The 20,653-nt window shown below is 40.4% G+C and overlaps 2 protein-coding genes across 7 annotated transcripts; one reads left to right on the top strand and one right to left on the bottom strand.

Moving 5' to 3' along the window:
- Positions 1 to 1,128: 1,128 nt before the first annotated feature.
- On the bottom strand, positions 1,129 to 12,196 carry PARP9 (poly(ADP-ribose) polymerase family member 9). 6 transcript variants are annotated; one of them, XM_038181930.2, is made up of 10 exons: positions 12,056 to 12,196; positions 11,582 to 11,619; positions 9,635 to 10,458; positions 8,695 to 8,922; positions 8,397 to 8,612; positions 7,661 to 7,736; positions 5,433 to 5,807; positions 4,521 to 4,669; positions 3,238 to 3,412; positions 1,129 to 2,016 (listed from the first exon to the last, which is right to left on the bottom strand). In XM_038181930.2, exons 3-10 carry the CDS (start codon positions 10,448 to 10,450, stop codon positions 1,727 to 1,729), a joined length of 2,325 nt encoding a protein of 774 aa, XP_038037858.2. In that variant the 5' UTR covers positions 10,451 to 10,458; positions 11,582 to 11,619; positions 12,056 to 12,196; the 3' UTR covers positions 1,129 to 1,726. The 6 variants fall into 6 exon arrangements, with proteins under 6 accessions (XP_038037858.2, XP_038037856.2, XP_027318015.3 ...); XM_038181928.2 differs by having other exon boundaries at positions 11,924 to 12,063; XM_027462214.3 differs by lacking the exon at positions 12,056 to 12,196 and adding an exon at positions 11,796 to 11,930.
- Positions 12,197 to 12,210: 14 nt separating this feature from the next.
- Positions 12,211 to 19,834, top strand: DTX3L (deltex E3 ubiquitin ligase 3L). The gene is made up of 5 exons (XM_027462226.3): positions 12,211 to 12,382; positions 12,509 to 12,738; positions 13,665 to 15,200; positions 15,777 to 15,994; positions 18,796 to 19,834. The coding sequence occupies exons 1-5, from the start codon at positions 12,211 to 12,213 to the stop codon at positions 18,863 to 18,865; spliced, it is 2,226 nt and encodes a 741-aa protein (XP_027318027.3). The 3' UTR covers positions 18,866 to 19,834.
- Positions 19,835 to 20,653: the final 819 nt, after the last annotated feature.

Genomic DNA, 20,653 nt, shown 5'->3' with positions numbered 1-20,653 from the left:
ACCTAGTTTTTTTTTTTTTAAACTGATGCTTGTTAAGAAATTTTTGCAGTAGTTCAGAAGCTCTGCCCTGAGCTTCTCAAAAAAACAAAACAAAACACACTACCACCACCAACAAAAAAAACAAAACACAAAAACCCAATAGCAATAAAATTTCTCCCATGAAACATTTTAAAACTGAAACCTCTTGAAGGAAGCTGAAATAAGAGTCTATTCTGCGCTGTCTAATCTTAAATCTACAGTGCTCTATTTTTCTGGCAGTAAGGTGTGACTAAGGAAACATAAGGAACATGTCTCCAATTGCAGCAGCCTTAAGAGTTCAGAATTAGGTTTTTAGAACTTATATTGTTTGGGGCTTTTCACCTGTTCCTAGCATTGGAAATACTACGTTGGGAATTCCAGGTACAGATAGGAAATCATTAAACAAAGCATTTGAAAATAATTGTTAAACACCGATTACATTTGTATTTTAGGGTTCAGCCTGCTTAGTGAGCACAGTGCTTCACAGGCAGATGAAACACTTTTTGTATGATAATTTCCCTGGTTTTTTTTTTGGTTTGGTTTGGTTTTTTAATAGTTTTGTGCAAGCCCTTCTCCCCAGGTAATTACAGTTTTTAACCACAGGTAACTCCTCAGTCTAAAAGCAGACCTGACATTGACAGCTGAGCTCTTATTTATGTATTGCATCACTGTTACAACCTGTTAAAATGTTCAATTGTGGATGTAAATGGTGGTTCTAAATGCTTTGGATTGTACAAACCTGCTAGTAGCTTTTACTTTTGGATAATGGATTTGTCTGATATCAGGATGGTTTAAAACAATTTCAGGCTTTACTACAGAAGGTTTTAGAGTACCTGAGAGCTGGACAAAATCCGTTTTTAAATTGAAATGAGTCTCATAGTTCTTAGGTTTTACCACTTACTGTCTTCAGGTCACCGCAGCAGCAGTATGGACATGGCTAGCTACAATGTTGACACTGTAATCTCTAAAAGATACCGGTAAAGGCAGATTATTAAAGAGCAATTCCAACTGTAACTTGAACCAGTTCTCTACTTTCATTGTAGCCTTGCAAAGAGATTGAATGCCACTGAGAAATCTGTACCATAAGGAAAAAAAAGTATTAGCTGATAGTATCATTCATAATTTTTATTTTGAATACAAGAATCTACAATGATTGGAATTTCTTAACCAAAACTGTAATAGCAACTACTGTTAGAAATCCTGAAGCGTTGCTTCATGTTTGTCTAAGTGTGTATGTAACAGTACAGCCCTATGTGGAAAACAGCATTCACCTGATACATTGTCCATTTCAGTCAAAAGAAGATTTAAGAATCAAATCAACCTCAGTGCTTTGGGTTTCACTATTACATGAAATATCTTAGATTAATAAAGTATAGTAGAAAAAAAGACAACTTATGCAAACATGTCATGTGTAGTCACGTGCTAAGAATATTAAGATAAATGTTGAACTATTTTATGATGCTTTCCATTCTATTTTCATACACAGATGAACTCAGATTGTTCTGATCTCCTTAAGGTACCAGCTTACTTGTCCTCATAGATAGTTCAGAGCTGTCAAGAGGTTCTTTGGTCACAAGGCATTACTAGGAAGGGCACCCTCTTGAGGTCTAAGTAGCAGACTTTGTTCTAAGGGGTACTTCACCATAGCTAGCATTCTGCCTAATGCTTACTCAGGATGCTGCTGGTTTCTGCAGGGGTCCACGTGCCTCTACTTCATTTGGGAGCAAGTCAACAAGTAATGTGGAAGGGCCTGAACACTGTTGCAAATGACAAAGATGCCAGGATTGCTTTCATCATCTACTAAGCTGTCATACATCTTAGTGGCATCTCCCTCCACTGCTGGTGGGATAATATAAGACTGCCTGCCTCCAGTGTATAAGCCTGTTAACACATCAGCCTCAAACACATACATTTTTGAGTCGTTTTCCCAATCCCCTCCATCCTCAATTAGGCTTTTTGGGTTCCTTTTAAAGTAAATGCCAGCTCCGTATCTTTGATCTGGAAAAGAAAAATATTTTGAGAAAAAGGTCATTAAAAATAGGTTCTTTTGGGGCAGTAGTGCTAAAAGACTGCTTTTTTATTCAATATTACATTTAATGTTTTTGCTCAGTATGTCAGCCTCTTGGAAGTAAATTTATATTAAGTGACTTTTGAGGCTAGCGCTGAATTCCCATTGAAATTACAAGCAATGACAGCTGGTGGCCATTCTGATTTACTATTACTCCAGTGATGACTATTCTGATTTAACTGGTAAGCCGGTAATAGAAACATGAAGGGATAATGTATTTGTATCAAAACTTATGTCACCATGTAGTGGGATTCAGATATGCACCAAAGAAGGTAAGACTTTAATAATGTAAGCTGCAAAAAAGCTTTGGGATTTATATGGGGAGTACTGCATAAAAATGCTACTATGTTGTTGTGAAAAAATGCAGAGAAATAAATGAGACCTTCATATTTATTACTTCGAAACTGTGACTATGTGCTATTTTTGTTGCATAGACAGGGAAAAGCAAATACACATTTATTTAGTTAGTTTATTGCCTGAAATTCCAGTTCTGCATTTGACAAGCAACATATCACATGCTACTGCCCTTCATCTATTGCAGGGCGAGGCACTAAAAGCTTACTCTTTCTGTTTCTGAAGTCATCTTGAACACCATCTATTAGACCATTTCATACAAACTGTGACAAGCTTTCTGGTTGAGTGTTTTTACCTACTTTCTTCCTAAGTGTCCTCTGCTCTAGTTTGCCTGGTACTCCACTCAGTCACTGCTTCCTCCGATCGCACCTGCCTTGGGCAGGGCATCAGACGAGGCCTTCAGCAGTACCTCCCAGCCTCAATTCTGTGATACTTTTGAATGGGTTTTAAAGCATCGAGCTGGTAACTGCCTGTTTGCAGCAAGTCAACATGGACTTGGACCTTTACAGAGTGATACAACAAAACAAAACTTGGACATGGTGTTACATGTAAATTAACAATTCTGTCAGCAGCAGCTGGGCTAGACAAGAATCCAGGTTTATCCTCCCAGAGACTTTACTGACTACAGTATTAGGAAGGGAAAACACTAAAATCTTGGTTGTGTGTATAAAAAAATAATCTCATAAGAGCCTGGTAAGAAGCACTTCTTGTGTAAGACAGCACCATTCTTTCTGATTTCAATCCAAATTCAACAGCAAGTCACTGTTCATTTTGATCAAAGGTACAAGTTATGTTACCTGTTGGTGGCGAATACATTCTATGAAATCCTGTCTGGCATACCGAGGTACAGAACTCTGCAGGAACACGTTGGTACAACTTGTGGGATACGTTGGAGGAACCTCCTTTTTCTTCTATATTTTTTTTCATTTGTTGGAAGGCAGCAGACAGGAGAGGATTGCGGATTTTTTCAATCTGTAACATAAGTCTAGCGTAAGCAAACAGAGCAGTATCCATGACATGCACAAGAGCTCTTGTTCAGGCTATGTTCTTCAATGTAAGAACTTTAGATTTAAGTTACATGCATTGACCACGTAGGAGCCATGCTGTTATCCAATGCCTCTCACTGAAATCAGCAGGAACGTATCTTACTGTACCGATTTCCTGCAGTTACATTGTGCTGAGCAGACTGAGTATCAACCATACGTGAGAATAAGCTTTGTGGGTGCTTACAGCCTAATCTTGTAGGCAACTGGAAGTGTCCTGGCAGACACAGAGAACCTCAGCTCTCAGTGATCAGAACTTTACAGCTAATTTACAGCTAATTTTTACATTTTAGCTAATGTAAATTGGACTCTCAGGGAAATAGTTCCATTGTTAAGACAGCCTTTCTGTTAGCTTGTGTCTTGAATGCACAGCTGCATGCATGCAGCATGAGGAGCACCACAAAGAACTCCAGGAAGGTTGCTATGATTTCAATGCTGAATATTTTCCTCATGTGAAAGGCAGTTAGGCTTGTGGCAGTCTGCTTTCCAGTTACCTGCTGTTATCATTAGACATCTCTTCACAAATTTACCTATTTCCCAGTGTTGCACAACCTCATGCTCCTTCCATTAAGTAAAGCAGTGATAACCAAGCAAGATCCCAATTTCAGCACACTACTCACTGAATCATAACTCTGACAAATTCAATTGCTGATTTTGGAGGTCAAGATCACAGGAAGAAAACAGAGATAGTGCATTAAGGTGTCCTGGAATACTGTACTTATGTAACATTCCAATCTCATATATCTCTACAGTCCTTTTGAGGAACATCTGAAGCATGAAAGATGAGACAGAACATACAGAACAGCTAGAAGGACTTCTCAAAACTTAACCACACCTTTTTTCAGTGATTATTTGCAGTATGTTCAAAGTATTTTTTTATAGGGAATAAAACAACATCTATTTTAAGGATTAGGACAAGATGATCTTAATTTTAAAGGCAATATATTAAAATAGTTCAAGTTTTTAAAGCACATATAAAAGAAGTTACTTCAAATATATCAGTTCAGATTTAATTTTGCCATGAATACCCTCTTTACCTTATGAACGTGAAGCCCAGCCTTTTCAAATTGTTTCTGTCTGTCCCTAAACTCCTGAAGGTGCGATTCTACCTGTGAAATCTGGAAGCGTTTAGCATCATTTGTCTTGTGAAGGGGTCCTTCTGAAAGCTGATCTGCTTTTGGTTGGCCTGGAAACAAATAAGGAAGTAAAATTTGTATATATCGTAATATCTGAAGCAAAGGAAAGGAAGAAGGATCCAATGCATTATTTTGGTAGTTTAGTTAAGAACAAAGAATGTTGGATAGTCTCCAAAGTAATGCCAGAGGCTAATATCGAGAGGAAATTATATATATATTCATATTACTGCTGTGTTTATTAGAAAAAAAGAAACAGAAAAAGAGAATCAAAATAAAATAATGTATCTTTTCCATTACATCTCTCTACAGCCAAACTTTCATACAGTGGTGTCTCTATTAAATTACCATACAAACACAAGGAACAATGGATCACTCGGTAGCATTTTGTAATTCCACTAATTCTGTCGACTGTTAATGGAAGTCAAGGATGCAGCCCAGTGGTACAGCTGTAGCTAGCAAAGAGCTCAGCAAAAAGTACGTGTTAATTAAGTGTGAATTTTGTAAGTCTCCCGTGGTCAGGCTTTAAAGTTAAGCTGTTCTGAAGGAAGCCAGCTTGACGGCTGGCTGTGCAGCAATGGTCAGCCCCTGGATAAACGGTGCCCTGCTGGGAACACTGCCAAGCAAGTGACTGAAGGCAATAAGCTAACAAATGGTCTTTCAAGGGCTTGTACGATAGCAGTACAGAAATACCAGTAATTAAAGCAATGCTCAGTCTATGTGTGCACTGAATGCACATCTCAGCAATACCCAGGTGCTTCATACTTGACCCTATTTATGTGCTTATTTACTTAATCACTAATTTACTTTACGCACCTATTAGCTGCAGTAGCTCCTCTTGTTTGGCTGTAGTCTTATCTTGCACACGAAGCAGCAATTTCTCAGCTGTAAGCACTGCATCAATGACAGCATCAGGGGGGCCATGAAATTCCAGGCTTGCTTTCCCACCTCTCACTTTTTCTAATACACGTACACCAGAATGCTGCTCTCGAGATAGTTCTGCAAACTCCTCTTTACCAAGGCTAAAGATGAAGTTGTTTTCAATACAAGCACTGGGACTCTCCTGAGCTTTTATTATGCGTTGGACCCACGATTCTGCTGCTTTCAGTGCAATGTGTGTGCTCCCCTTAAGTTCAATAGCCAGTTTGTTATTGGGAGTCTTCGTCATGCTTTGACTGTCTGACTCTGAACCTGGAACACAAATTGCTTATGTAAGTGCATTGGAAGAGTGAGGAACTTTCTAGTACTGTTACACAATTCCCATACATAATCCAAGACATTCAGTGCAAAAAACATTCTACTACTCTGATACACTTCAAAAAAAATATTAGATACCAGAGGTTCTACCGGAAGAAAAAAAAAAAAAAAGTAGATTTATTGTGTCTTCCTCTAAAGGATTTCCAGTAAGTTTAGCACTGGCTGTCATTTTTCGTTGTCTGCACATTTTCTATGGGCGCATCTAGTTTCGTTCCTATCAATGTCAAAATGGCAAATCTTGTAAGTGAAACGGCCAAGTAATGTCAAAAGTAACAACGACAACATATCCTTCTGAAATTTTGCTCTGGAAAACAAAGTTACCTGGTACGTTTCAGATTTTTTTTTCTAAGCAGGAATTAAATCAGTGCCATTATATATTTTATTCATGCATATCCTACATGGTTACGTTGCAAGTGACAGCATGTTTTCAAACTTTTCCTACAGTGGGTATAATCACTTTAGTTATTATTCAAGGCTTCTCTGCATAGGCTTGGCACATTGGTGACTTGTACCCTGAACATATATAGCTATTTCCAAGCCTAGGGAAACAACTCCACTCCCCTGAACTGAAAATATAGCCATAAGCTCCATCATGTGTAATCCTCAACTCCCCTGCCTTCCCAGCAAGGTCCCAGCCAAAAGTTAAACTACGATGGAACCCAGCAGCAGTAACACAAAGGACGAGCTTCTTGGCACTAAATCTTATCACATTTGCTTAACGCGATGAAGGTGTGGAATACAGTTATACGTGCAGCCTAAAATGTAGTCAACAAGTGCCAGCCTCAATTTTATTGCATTTCTTTTTAAATTTAGCCAGAAGTAAATATCTGGAAAAAAAATCTGTAGAAACAAACGGTTTCCAATGCTAAAACCCCATAAGAAGGAGACTGGTAAAAAGGCATAGAAAACCTTCCATTTAGAGCTGTCTTAGCAATACCATTTTGGCTATGTTTGCTCTCAAAATAACTAAAAACAAATATGAGTATGTGTAACAAACAGATCCCAAGCAAATCCATGAAACACAGTCAGACTCAGCAGACCTGACAATCTCTACTTTGAGGTATCCACATCAGATACATTCACATCCTCTACATGAATCCCTGCAAACACGGAGAGGAGACACTGAATGGAGCCTGCCCACAGGTATCTGAAAGCATCTGTCAGAGCAGGAAGGAGCGGCAGTCATCGCTTAGAGATGAAGCTTGAGGAGCAGGCTGATGGAAGCAATCTACAAATTTGTGTCTAGCTTGGTAAATGAATTTGAAACAGTCCTCCTTCAATTTTTATGATACGCACTGGTTCCTGGCATGGTGGAAATTGTGATGAAAAATGACTACTTTGAAGAAAATATGTAACTATCACAGATAGGTTCTTCAAATTTAAAGAAACTTCAAATCTAAGGAAACATCATTTTGGACATAATTATCTCCCATCTTGAATCTAACTTCAGAAGACAAAACACTGCAGTTTGAGGAGTTTACAAAGGAACTACAAGTGCCAAGTTTAGTAACCTAATAATAGTAAAAAGCAGACTAAATTATTAATCTAGTAAGTCTTCACATAACTTTTACAAAATACAGTTTCAGAGTAAATGTAACCTTCTCCCTTGATCATTACACCCTTTTTAGTGTTTACCAAACACTAGAACTATCAACATGCAAAGTTCTCCTGCCTTTTTGCGTTTGCCCATGATACATACACAAAGTGAAGTTTAAAGAAAAGTGATTTCAGATCCTCAAACCAGGACCGCTCATTCTCTCGCAACACCCTTTCTGTTCATGACTTACTTGGATGACTGCTTCCATAGTTACACTGCTTTTCTTGCTTTTTTCTTTCTACCGAATTAAGTTTTCTCTGGAAAGCCTTGAAAGAGAAAAGATTAGGAGCAGTTTGTAAGCTCTGTTATCGAACATGCTATTAGTCTCTTCAAAACTCTGTTTGGTAAGCAGTTTACAGTTCTAATTACACAACAAATTCTGATAGCACGTTAACAGTTCGTATTTATCAGCTTTTGCCAAAATTTTACTCCTGGCTATCAAATGCATTTCTGCTCTTCTAAGTCTCCTAAGGTAAGACACCTTACACATCAAATGGCACCTTTCCCAATACCTTGTGGCTATGGCACATGTGAAATTCAGCAGATGAAGGTGTCCACTACTTGCAATTTACTGTTGATGAATCTTTACTAAGTTTTAAAACTATCTCCCTACCTTTACCCTTCCTGATCTCACTTGGAAAGCCCCAGAGGAACTGCTCTGCTAGGCAGTGGATTTGGCATCTGGTAAATTGCTATCAGATCACAGGGTGAAGACTTTTGGATTAGTGAAGAAAAAAATAAAGATTTGTAAAGATTAATACCTGTTGATGAACGACAAATAGTTTGATAGGGAAACTGCCACTCACGAATACTGTAAGTAGTATGGAATTCAAATTATTTTAACTTGTAGTCATCTATTGAAGTATTTTTTACAGTTGTTTTGGGGTCACCAAATTTAACAGTTGGGCAGTTAACAAATTTATTACCTGATAGGAAGCACTGTCATCTGGGCAAAGGACAAACTGCACATCTAACATATCGGGGAATTTCCTGGCAAAATTTGAAACCTCTTCAATCATGATCTCCGCCACTGTTTCCTCCGATAGCATTGCTGACCAAATCCCCTTTGCCGGAAAAGAAACTGAGGGGGATTTCAGATTCTGAATGCAACACAAGCATTTGGTAACTGCTTCTTTTAATTGCTGCAGGAAAAAGAAGTGTTTTAGTCCTCGCATCACTCAACATGAAAATCTTCAATTAAAACCCAGTTTAACTGATCATCACCTCACACTGTAACACCACGTGTTTGTATTGTTGCCACACAACGTGCAGTACATGCTTGCAGGGTAGGTTATACCCTTTTGTTATTATGAGCTCCTTGTAAGAAGTAGAATGCCTAAGCTGAGACAGAATTTCCTCTTGAAGAGCTGGACCCGCTTTTTGCATCATTGGCGATGAAAATGGAGAGTAAAGCATGCTGTCTGAAGACACGGAGCTAACAATGGCTCCAGTCTGCAAGAAAAGAGTTCAAAGTTTCAGTATACCTTAAGTTTTATACTTGCAAGTTTTGCTACAACAGTGAGCATTCTTTCCAGGAACAGTTCCTTTAAGAAATCCCAGCTGCAGCAGATCAGCTTTTTGATAGTTTCTCTCACTACTGCTAAGCACAGTGCTGGAATACATCAAAGTATACACCTACTAGTGGCAGTAAAGGTATATATTTTTATTCAGAAGTTTTAATGATTTTAATCATTTAATTGATCAATTAATCATTAAATGATGCACCATTGAAAGGTAAGGTTCACACCAACTGTTTAAGTTATTTTCAGCTGACAGCTATGACAACATAAATTATAGGAAAAAAAACCAAGGCAAAGCGTAGACTTCTAGAAAACGCATGATAAAATGTGAACTCCTATGATATTACAATAGAAAGAGAAAACATATGGATATATTATTATTTATTACTTATTATATTATCATCCAATATTTAGTTACTTACTATTATCCCACAGTAGCATGTATACAAAAAAAAAAAAAAGCTTTCTAACCCATTTAAAAATCTAGTTCCTTGCAGATATAGCTTATTTATCTTTCATAAATTTTCATCAAGATGAGATGGCAATTTCATGGACCAGTAAAACGTGTTCTGTACTCTTGGCCCCCAAAGCCTGTAGGGACTCAGAGGCAACCCCACATTCAATATACTGCAGGATGGACTTACCTCTTGCTCTTCAATGTGTCCTTTTAAGATACGCAAGCGCCAGTTTCCAACTATGACAGATACAGGATCGCTTGGTGAAGCTGGAGCAGTTTCCTGAAGCGAATTGCTATCACCCAGAAACTTTTCACAGGCCTTTTTCATTTCTGCTACTGTTTTGTCACAGATATTCACCAGACGGACTTCCTTGAGACTTCCTGGTGGGTTCCTCTCAAAAAATCCCTTTATAGCCATTACAATCACTTGAGCACACAAATTGAGTGGGAAGCCAAAAATACCTGAACTCACTGCTGGGATAGCCACAGACTTTATACCATTTTCTGGAGCATTAGCGTATTTCAGGACATTCACAATAGCTTCCTCAAGCAGGACACAACATTCTGTCTTTTCAAGCATGTACCACCTTGGGCCAACTGCATGAATAATTTTCTTACATGGAAGCTTCCCTCCACCTGTCACTGCTATATTGCCAGTTGCGAGTTTTCCGTATTTATTAATATAAATACTGCTTTGCTCTTTTATTTCTGGCCCTCCAGCACTTGCAAGAGCTAAAGCAAGGCCTCCATCATGTGCTAGGTATTCATTGGCTGCATTCACCAAAGCATCAGCTTTGTGTTTTGTAAGATCATCTTTACAAACCAATATCTGAATTCCCTGCTTTAGTATTGTTCTGTACACTTCAGCAGTGGATTTTACACTTCCAAAGGTGAATGTACAAGCAAACTTTTTGTCAATGAGATTCCTTAGACACTGCTCTCTTTTCTTAAGAACTTCATAAGCATCTTTGTTGATTGGGATCATCAAGCTGTCCTTGTCCATTCTTGGCTCTAGGATACAGAATAATATAAAGTGAAATCCAAGAAACCACTGAAAAAACTTTTATATATATACACACACACACATATATATAATACATATTATATATATAATATATACACATATATATAATGTGTGTGTTTGTTTTAGAGCTCTGAATTTCATTTTAGTCTCACTGCTTACTAATATTTTTGTTATAGTCTGATCTTTTCTCTCCCTTTTTCAGAGGCTGAATAAGCACAACTAAGCAAAGAAATCAAGGCTTTGTGTGAAAATTGTCTTACGGGAGGGACTGCATTAATATGCTATGGAGAAAACTATTATGTAAACTCCAGTTGGGCACTAACTCCTTTACTTTCCTGGGAGTAGTTTTGCTTTTTTGTTCATCCCCCTGAGTCCTCTCAGTGGAGGGATTACCAGTAATGGTAACGCCTGCACAAGCAGAAAACACTTCTCCCCTCTGAGCTTGTTTTGAAGGCTGGCCCTTCTCTGCCATCTTCAGGGCGTTCGTGGCATTTTGTTAGTGATTTCCAATAATGTCCAAGGGTCTGTACAGCACCTCAGGCCCTTGCAGAGTCTGACCCACAGCCACGCTGCCAGAGGAAGGCTTGTCAGCCCATTCATTCTGTCATCAAGCGGTCTGCACTTACATCCTGAGAGCGAGTTCTCTCTTTGGAAGGACCTTAGGAATTCAGAAGGGCTTTTAAAACCACTTTTTTTTAGGAAACAAATTAATGTAACAGAGTAGGTAAGTGTTTATGTTGTTCCTAGGGCTATATAGTCTCCTGATTGCAGGTGTAAACAGAACTACATGCAGCAGCAATTTTAATTAATGTAAATCAATTTGTATGAGTTTAATTAAACTTTCATTGGAGTATGCTACTTATAAAAAGAGTCTAACAGCATGCACACCAATTCATCAAGGCACTTCTGAGCTCTGCTTGATAAAAGAGATGCAAGCAAATCCTGCTGAAGTAACGAACAGTAACGTTGACTCACAGCTACGACCTACTTATACATTTAGGGTTGTTTTTAGCTGTCCCATGCCAAAGTTTTCCAGCTTGCTGGTTGTAGCTGCAGTTTGCAAACGAAATGCAGGAATTTGCTTTCCAGACAGCGAAGCGCAAGGCTTACCTGAGCTCCGAGAGTCTTCTGGGGTCGGCAACTGATGACTTTATCAGGAAAACAGGAAAGAGAAAGCACACGTTACTACTGAATGCGCTGGGTTCTTGCAGAAACGGTTCTGTTTCAAGCCAAACCAGCACCCCCAGCTTTATAAAAAATACGTAGGAAGCCTCCTAACACCTAAAACGCCACTCAGAGAGGAACTTACAAGGGATGAACTTACAACGAGCGGCCCGCTGCAGCTGAAGCATCCACACCTTCGCCTAGCACTAACCGAGAGCAGTGGGCGATGAAAGGCCAACTCCAGCTCATCCCGAGCCCAGAGGACAGCGGCACTCGCCCAGCACTCACTTGGTGACCCCGCCAGGGAAGCTCTCCTCAGGCTCCTGGTGCTGGAAACGGGGCCGGGGCTGCTGCCGGCCACCCTTTAGACCCAGGACGGGAGAAGGCGGCCAGGAGGCGGCTGCTGCCCCAAGCTTTTACCTCACGCCACGGCTGTTCCGGCTGTGCCCCAGAGCCTCTCCCTCAGCTCCAGTCCCAGCCCCACAGGCGGCGGCTCCTCAGCACCTCAGAGCTGGGGGAAGGACGGCCCCGAGCGGCGGAGCAGGAAGCGAAAGCGAAAGCCAGCGGCGGGCACCATGGCGGCGCCGCTGCTGGTGAAGCTGAGCCCAGCGCCTGATGACAGCGAGAAGGCGAAGCTGAAGCTCCAGAGCTACTTCCAGTCAGGGAAGCGCTCAGGGGGAGGCGAGTGTGAGCTGCAGGCGGGCCCCGAGCCCGGCACCTACCTGGTGTACTTCCACCAGGAGCAAGGTAGGGGTGGGGGGCGTGAAATGGCCGCCCCCGGGCACCATCTTGTGCCCGCTGTGGTGGGGCGGGTGGGTGAGGGGTGGCTGTGGCTGCATGGGGTTCATGGCCCAAATGTCCCTCTGCCCGCAGATAAGAAGAATGTGGAGTCCCGCACTGACCATGTCTTGGAAATGGGTGCCAAGTGCCTGAAGGTCAGCATCCAGCCCGAGAAAGGGGGCTTGAGTGGGGACCAGTCGACGTCGCAAGCCGCCGCCAGCTGCTCCCAGCCATACCACATCTCCCCACTGCCTCGGGGGTCCAGGGAAAAGCAGGCTGCTGAAGGACAGCGAGACACCGCAGCTGAAACCGTGACCAAAAAGGTAGGCTAGGAAGAGGGGTATAAAGCAGCATCACAGCCTGCCCTGCTTGTGGTCCCGTGAGTCCTTTGGGAAAGGCCAAACAGCGCTGCTTCCTGTCACACTGCAGTGTTTCATACCACACAGATGTTAATCCTGCTGCCTTAGTCAATAAAACTGGGGTAGGGAACAGCTTTTGATGGTTTTGGCACTGCTGCTCCATAAGCGGTGCCCTGGTGGGTTTCAGGGGGTAGTATGCACCAAGGACTGTTGCCAAAAGGTGGAAGAATTGCATGAGGTTTGGATCTCTTCCTGGTACACAGACCTCCAACACTACTTCAGCATGGTTTGCTTCCCTCAAACAGCTCTAATTACTTCCATCCCATACCTCAGTCTTACAAAAATTTGCTCTGATGGGGCATAGCGCAATGAATGTTTCTAACATTTGAACTAAAAGTCATATGGTAAAGGTCAACTGTGCTTTAGGGCCATGGTGTAAACTGTATGGCCTGTCTATAACTTACATGATGCCTTAACCCTGAGTTACTGAATCATAGAATCATTTCTTCTGTTGTTTTTTGTTTTTTGTTTTTTTTTTTTTTTTAAGGAGTGAAAATGACTGGGAAGTCTAATGTAATAAAAAAGAACAATGTAATGTCTGTGCTGTTGAAATGTGTAGCCTATCACGCTAAGTAGCAAAGTTCCTTGTTCTTTGTTCCCGTAAAACTGATGACATTAACAAACTTCAGTTTTGCTGCTGATTTAGAAGGAGATTGCTTTACTCTGATGTAGTGTTTGTATACATGGCATAAAAGAAACACTGTGCAAATTTCTCTATGTTAATCTGGCCCTACAGAATTGTGTCAAGGTTTTCATTACTCAAACTATAGAAGCACCAAGTTGAGAACCTTAGGGAAAAAAAAAATAATGTCTTGTTGTCTTCTCTTTAGATTTTTCTTACAGTATCTGCGATATTGAATACCAGTATGTTCACTAAACAGCAAAGGGAGAAAATTGCTCTTATATGTCCAAACCTAAAAAGAGAAGGAAATCCTGATGTTGACGGCTATGAGAAATTAACAGGAGACTACACAGATATTGAAAAAGCTTATCATTACTTTAAAGATATCCTTGCAGGCTACGACCAACACCATGATTTTTCACATACTGGGAGTAAGAATGGTTTAGAAGATGGGAATGGTCTGAAAAATGAAGAAAGCGATGATTTTACAGTTCCATCAGCTCTCTATGAATATTTCTGTCATACCTGCAAAGATCAAATTAAGGAACTGAATGAATGTTTTGGGGTGCATTTAAGAAATAAAGATTGTAACAATGGGTACACATCAGTATGCTTCAATTCTAATAAAAGTTCTAAAAGTTCTGCATCAATGCAAAAAGCTAAGGATTTTTTTACCAGTGCTTTTCAGAAAAATATCAAAGATGTGCAACAGGAAAAAATTTCCCTAACGAACGGTTACCAGTTAAATGAGACAATAATGAAATTAAATAATAGGTTCAGTAATCTTCTTGCCAAACAGGAAGAGAATCAACTACTCCTCCGTGGTCCAAAAAAAGAAATTTCGAATGCCAAAAACTTTCTAGAAGAGGAAATGCAGAACAGCCGAACTGAAAAGAATGTGGATATACCATGTGAATTGTATACTTACAGGAACGAAATTGCAGTTGATGCTTCTGTGTTCAATCTGTTGGAAACAGCATTACAAAAAGAAATTGAGGACATTAAAGAAAATTTTGATACTGTAATGGAAAAGAAACACAGTTCAGACAGCCAGGAGATGCTCATAATATTTAAGCCAAGGTCCAAAATTTCTGATAGGTTTTCCCATGCTATTGAAGCTTTCATCAATGCATTTCAGAATGCCTTTGCAATGTTAAGAGAAAAACTTATCAGCTGTAAACTTTCAGAGTATCAGGAACAACGATTAAATATGCTTGATGGAAAACAATTGGAAGACCTGCACGTAAAATTTAAGAAGAAGGAAGACAAAATAATTTTATATGGTTTACCAAACCATCTCGACGCTGCTGAAAAGCACATCATGAAACTTCTTAATGCTGGAGGCTCTGCAGAAACTAAAACCAGGACACCACTTGGCAACAAAGAAGCTACAGGAGTGTCTGAGAAGAAATACGGTGACAGGCAAAAGAGTAGTTTTTGTTCCAAAGAGGAGGCTAAGGCAAAGACAGAAGAAGACACTGATAGTACATGTCCTATTTGCATGGAGGGAATGAATGATAAAGTAATACTGACAAAGTGCAAGCATGCGTTTTGCAGAGTTTGCATCACAAAGGCCATGACTTACAAGAAAACTTGTCCTGTTTGTAATACCGTCTATGGGCCCATGCAAGGAAATCAACCCGAGGGAGAAATGTCATTTCAATTTACTCCTGCATGTCTTCCTGGATATCCCAACTGTGGTACTATTGTGATTCACTATGATATGAAAGGCGGGATTCAAACTGTAAGTATATTTAAAGGTCCATACAATACACTGTCCCCCCAGCAAAGCCAATGTTGAGTGTAAAAGTCTGTAGTTCTCCATCTTTTCTATTTATTCGCTACAAATCTATGGAGTGGTAACATGTAAGTAGAATCTGGTATGTTTAATGAGGCTTTTCTGAGCCATTCTCTTAGCAAATGACAACAATTGACAAAACTGAAGAGCAGGTTGGCTTCTAAATTTTCCAGCTGAGAAACCAGCTTATGTTCCATGTTTGGGGTCATGACTAGGAATGAAAATGGGGTGAATGAAGACGTCAGGGGTGGGGTGACAAGTATTTGGGAAATCAAAGAGGAGAAAAATAACAACAATAGCAATGGGATGGATGCATGAGTGACGAAAAGAAAATGTGAATGAAATGTATATAAAAGAAGTTGTATAGTGAGAAAAAAACATTTAAAATCAGTCATGCTGTGTCCTTCTGAATGGATCAAAGAGAGATAAAATGTACTGCGAAAGCTGGGATGTGTGATTTCTACACTTCGAAAGAATTTATGGTAACACGATGCATTTTTGTTCTGTTTTTCTACAAAACAGAAAGACCATCCGAACCCAGGGGCACCTTATAAAGCGGTTTTTCGGACAGCGTATTTACCTAATAATAAGGAAGGGCAAGAAATTCTGCAGCTCCTCAAAAGAGCCTTTCAACAAAAATTGATTTTCACAGTGGGGCAGTCACGCACTACCGGCTTACAAGGTGTTATCACATGGAACGATATTCACCACAAAACCTCCATATATGGTGGACCTACAAAGTAAGTAGTCTTTCAGTAATTATAATGCTAGTCAGATGCGGCAGGTTGGCTACCCTGTACACTTTCCACATTAGAGCTTTCAGATTTTTCATTGTGCTGCAAGCCACGGGCAAATCTGATGTATCTGACCTGGCTTGTTGCTAAAAAAAAAGTGATAGTGGAAGGTTCTGTGAATTCAGACTTGAACCACCTTTGTGGCCTTTGAGTGCTGCTAGTGCAACTGGTGATAGGAAAAGCACAGGCAGCACTGCGTGCAGCAACAATAAGCATCACAGAGACAATTTTGACAGTTGGAACAAGGATGAGTTTAGTTTTCTGTTGCCCCTTAGGCCACTCATTCACCAGTCAGTTGTGTGAGGTACTTAATCAGCTAATGCCTGCCTGATTAGAAACTATCTGTGGTACAGGACAGGATGGCACTCTGTTGAGAGCAGCTAAGGCCTGGCTCCTGATCTCAGCCTCTTCTGCTACCAGCTGTTACCAGGAGGTGCTGGTCCAGTACGACAGCAGAAAGAAAGGCACTCAGACTCTGTAAAGGATCATATGAAATTCTACTTGGAATTAAAGGTGTAAAGAAAGAGCCAGTAGTATCGATAAGGTCATGCCCCTCTAAATACTTGAAACCCTGAGATGTGCAGCATCGAGGAGGCTTTTGATCAGGGCACAGCACACCACGCGGGCTGTCTCTAGAAAGGGTTTCCCCATTTTAGCCATTTGAGCTATAACGGGGTTTTCTTAGAGGAAAACAACTCTCTTCAGCATTTCTTGAGAACGTCTTGCTGCGCTGCTGGATAAAAGCAAGGCCACGCAGGTGGTGTAATCGCTGGCTCTGCGTGGGAGCTGCCCTCAGGCTCCTCTGTTATGGTTTGCTGGCTGAGGTTATCCTGTGGCCGAGGGATGTGCATGGCACAACAGAAACTGAAGGCTGTGCTGTACGTGCAGCACTGGTACATGGATCACTAATTCCTCAATCTGTAACGGCCTTCTGGTCAGGATCACGACCTTCCACCCCTTGAGGCACATGCAGTTGTCATTTCTTAAAGATGTGCCTAATTAGAGATTATATCAGGAAGCTGTTTGGTGCTACTTGGAAAATTGTTAGTTTTCAATATATTTATAGGCAGTTGCTGTAAATAACACTACGAGAAAGACGACAAGTAAAACAAATACTGACTGCAAGAATAAGTGGAGGGTAGCAGTGATGGGAGGGCTGGGACCGACCAAGAAGTTTTGCCATCAGGCCATACCCCTCATTCCATGTCCACTTCAACAATTGTGATGCAAATTTCACCAAATTTCACAACTCAGAGTTGTGCAGCACTGACTGGGCCTCTAGTCAGGGCATGGCATGCCACGCAGACCCCATCCAGAGATGGGATGGCATTTTGGTCTTTTAAGCCATTGCAGGATTTTCTTACAAGAAGGCAACTCTGTTGAGCGCTTCTGCTTTAAAACAGAAAGAATGTTCACATGAAATCTTGCTGCACTTCTAGATAAAGGCAAGGACACGCAGGTGGTGTAGCTGCTGGTAACAAGGGGGAGTTGCCTGCAGGCTCCTCTGTTACAATTAGCTGGCTAAGTTAATTCTGTGGCCAAGGCTTGTGCACAGCACTGGCTGGTCAGGGTTGCTGCACCTACAAATCAGCCTCCAATGCATTCTCAGTCATGCAGGCAGTTACAACCCTCCGGGGTGTTCTCTTGTGTTCCCAGGAAATTTTGAATCTTCCCAAGAGAATCACTCTGTAAATAAAAATATGATGCTTCTGGGTTATTTTAATGCTGTTGCCTATGAAAACAGACATTGGAGCACAGCTGTCTGTTGAATGTGGCAGTTGTCGTGGTAATATGAAAGCCCAGGATTGAATTGTCTCTAGAATGAAATAAAGTAGATTAAACAATCCTGCACCCCTCACGCATGTCTCAGGAAGAACCCATTTTTTGATGACACTTTCTGCCTTTAAGTCCTCCTGTCTTTAACCTTTTCTTGGTGACCAATGTTGAAGGAATCAGTCATCAGTGAGAGGCTTTGGTGTTTTGAATATGTGTACAGGGGCACCTTGATTAGAAAACTAGCAACTGAAGCAAAATGCTTCTAACTAGATAAACAAAAATAATGTTGTCAAAGCTCAGAATATAGAATTGGATGCTGGGTTTATTTTTTTTATTTTTTTTTTCTGTTCTGAACACGCACAGCTTATGTGTACAATAGTAAACATCTTGGTTAAATACTGGTTAATTCTGTAGTAACATGCAAACTTGCTTGACAAAGCTCTAATCATGTTGTAATACAGATAACAAAAGTATTTTGCTTTCACTTCTCAGGCTCTATCTGAGAGTTTAGAAGGAAGCTGGGAACACTCATTTTAAGCTTGTTGAAGCCTCTCAGGGTCAGGCGTCTTCTAACAAGCTCTAAAGATCTGTGCCTAGAGTTACGTACTCCCTCCTGGACTAGGATCATAAAAGAGCAAAAATTATTAATTTTGGTTTATCCTCCACTTTGCTGAATGCCCCCTTCTTATCACTTGCTGTGTATATCCTTTCAGTGACATGCTACTTGAAATTCAGAGGTGCTGTTATATTTGTGTTTTGAATGCTCACTTGGAGACGCTTCTGGTCTGTTTTTCAGAAAGATGCATATCTGAGTGCCCTATGATTTGCAAGGCCTGCCTTCTTGGTAGGGTGAGAAGTGTGTGCATGAAATTTGTAAAGTATTTTAAGAGATTTTGATGTGAAGGGTCTGTAAAACTGTCAAGTGCTTCTTTGCACAAGTATCCCAAACAAGTCTTTTCTTCTTCTTCTAGTTTTGGCTACCCTGATCCTGATTATCTGAAGCGGGTTCGATCAGAATTGAAAGCAAGAGGAATTGAATAGAGAAACCTACAAGCTGGCATCTTTTAAGTGTAATAACTGAACATGCAGCAGTTAATTCACCGATCAGGTTCTAAGAAGAAAGTTAATTTGTTCAACTGCTATACGTAAATCGCTTGTATTTCACAGTCAGCTAAGAAAAGTAATCTTTTCTGATCAAAAGATATATGTTGTTTTCATGCAGTATTTGCTTCTATGAACAATGCTTCCCTATATGCTTCCCTCTTTGCAGAATTTGGATCTCTTGAGTGCAGCATCTGTACTAGCATTTGTCAAATAGCAGTTTGTGTATCTTATTCTCATTTTACCAATAAATCTTGTCTGTACTTGTTCCTACAAGTCTTCAGTCTGGCCTCCAAAGTGGCAAATCCATTACTAGCTTTTCTTTGACCAAATACTTCTGCTTCATGTTTTTATACCAGTCGTCATGGATAGCATCATGTAATCTGTGCTGGAGGATTTGTATGCAGCTGTTACAGTATCAGCTGTATATGGCCATGATCTTTTGTTTCTTTTCCTTTTCAAGGTAGATACAGCATTAATGGTTTGGGTTTTAAACGTGAAATTGGCATGGATAATGTTGTGTGATAGGTTTTGTGGATGCTGCTATTTTTTCACCTGTGTCCAGAAATGCTGAATGCTGAAAGTCTGGCTGGGACAAACAGACACTGTTTGTGGTCATCTCTGGTAATGAGTTCCTGGCTCCATGCCTTTCATTGTATTTAAGCCTAAATACTGCTTTCAAGTCAGTTTTGCATGTAACACTGTACTTCCCATCGCTTCCAACGTGATTTAAATATTAGCATGAAGATAATTTTGTCACACTGCTTTGAGCTGTCCAAATAGCTGGCCAATTACCTCTGTGGTGGTAGAAAACAAATAGGTTTCACTTGATGTACCCTAATTTTAATGAGTTAAACTATTTGTGTAAGACATTACATATAATAAATAAAATATATAGTTATCACCTGATCAGTTTTGCGTTCTTCTGTACAAGTTTTTCTTCCTGTTTTAGAGACATACAGTTCTGTTTTGTTTTTTTTTTTGATTTGGGAGTTTCTCAGCAACTTCTCCAAAGTGATTTGGACCCCACACATCCTCTTTTTAAAAGTAAGTAAATTCCTTCCATGGTTAATAGGCAGCGCTACCTTACCACAATGAATTTCAGATTTCCTAGCAGTGGGGACAGTTTGGTTCCCATGTGAGCTGAGATGACTTTCCCACTGTGTTTTGTTTTACTGTATTTAGTTTCACATTTAATGCTGTTGCAAGCTTTCTCCATTTTCTGTGCCCTAAGATACCAATATACCAGTTGCTTCTAAATGACCATGTTTTCATGTGGATCTGCACACTGAAACCAGCTGTGAAGTTCAAATCTCCTTGGTTTTGTCATTAGGACAGTCTTTTCACTTTTGAGCCCAATAAGCCATTTCATCAGCGTTATACCCCTGTCTGAAAATTCACCTGCCTCCATTTTATCTATGGCAAAGTGTTACGGGCTGAGAGCCAACAGAGGAGTAAGAGCCCTGCCAGCTGTCAGGGAAAGTTGCCAAGCCTTTATCCTGTAATTAGAGCTGCACAAGACCTTTATCTTTGAATCATACCTGTGCAGCTGAGGAATAAATGTGTCTGATTTAGTCAGATATTTTGCCTGGGCTCTGGCAAGGGAGGAGAGCATGTACCCAGGCTACCTGTTGAGAGACCAGCATGATAGGAAACAAAAGATTATTCGCCCACTGAGAGACAAGGGAATTCCCATGGGGTCTGCTCGGCGGTGTGTCTCACAATACC

This window comes from Anas platyrhynchos, chromosome 7, assembly GCF_047663525.1.
Source record: "Anas platyrhynchos isolate ZD024472 breed Pekin duck chromosome 7, IASCAAS_PekinDuck_T2T, whole genome shotgun sequence".
NCBI lineage: Eukaryota > Metazoa > Chordata > Aves > Anseriformes > Anatidae > Anas > Anas platyrhynchos.
This window is presented reverse-complemented; position numbering and strand designations above follow the sequence as displayed.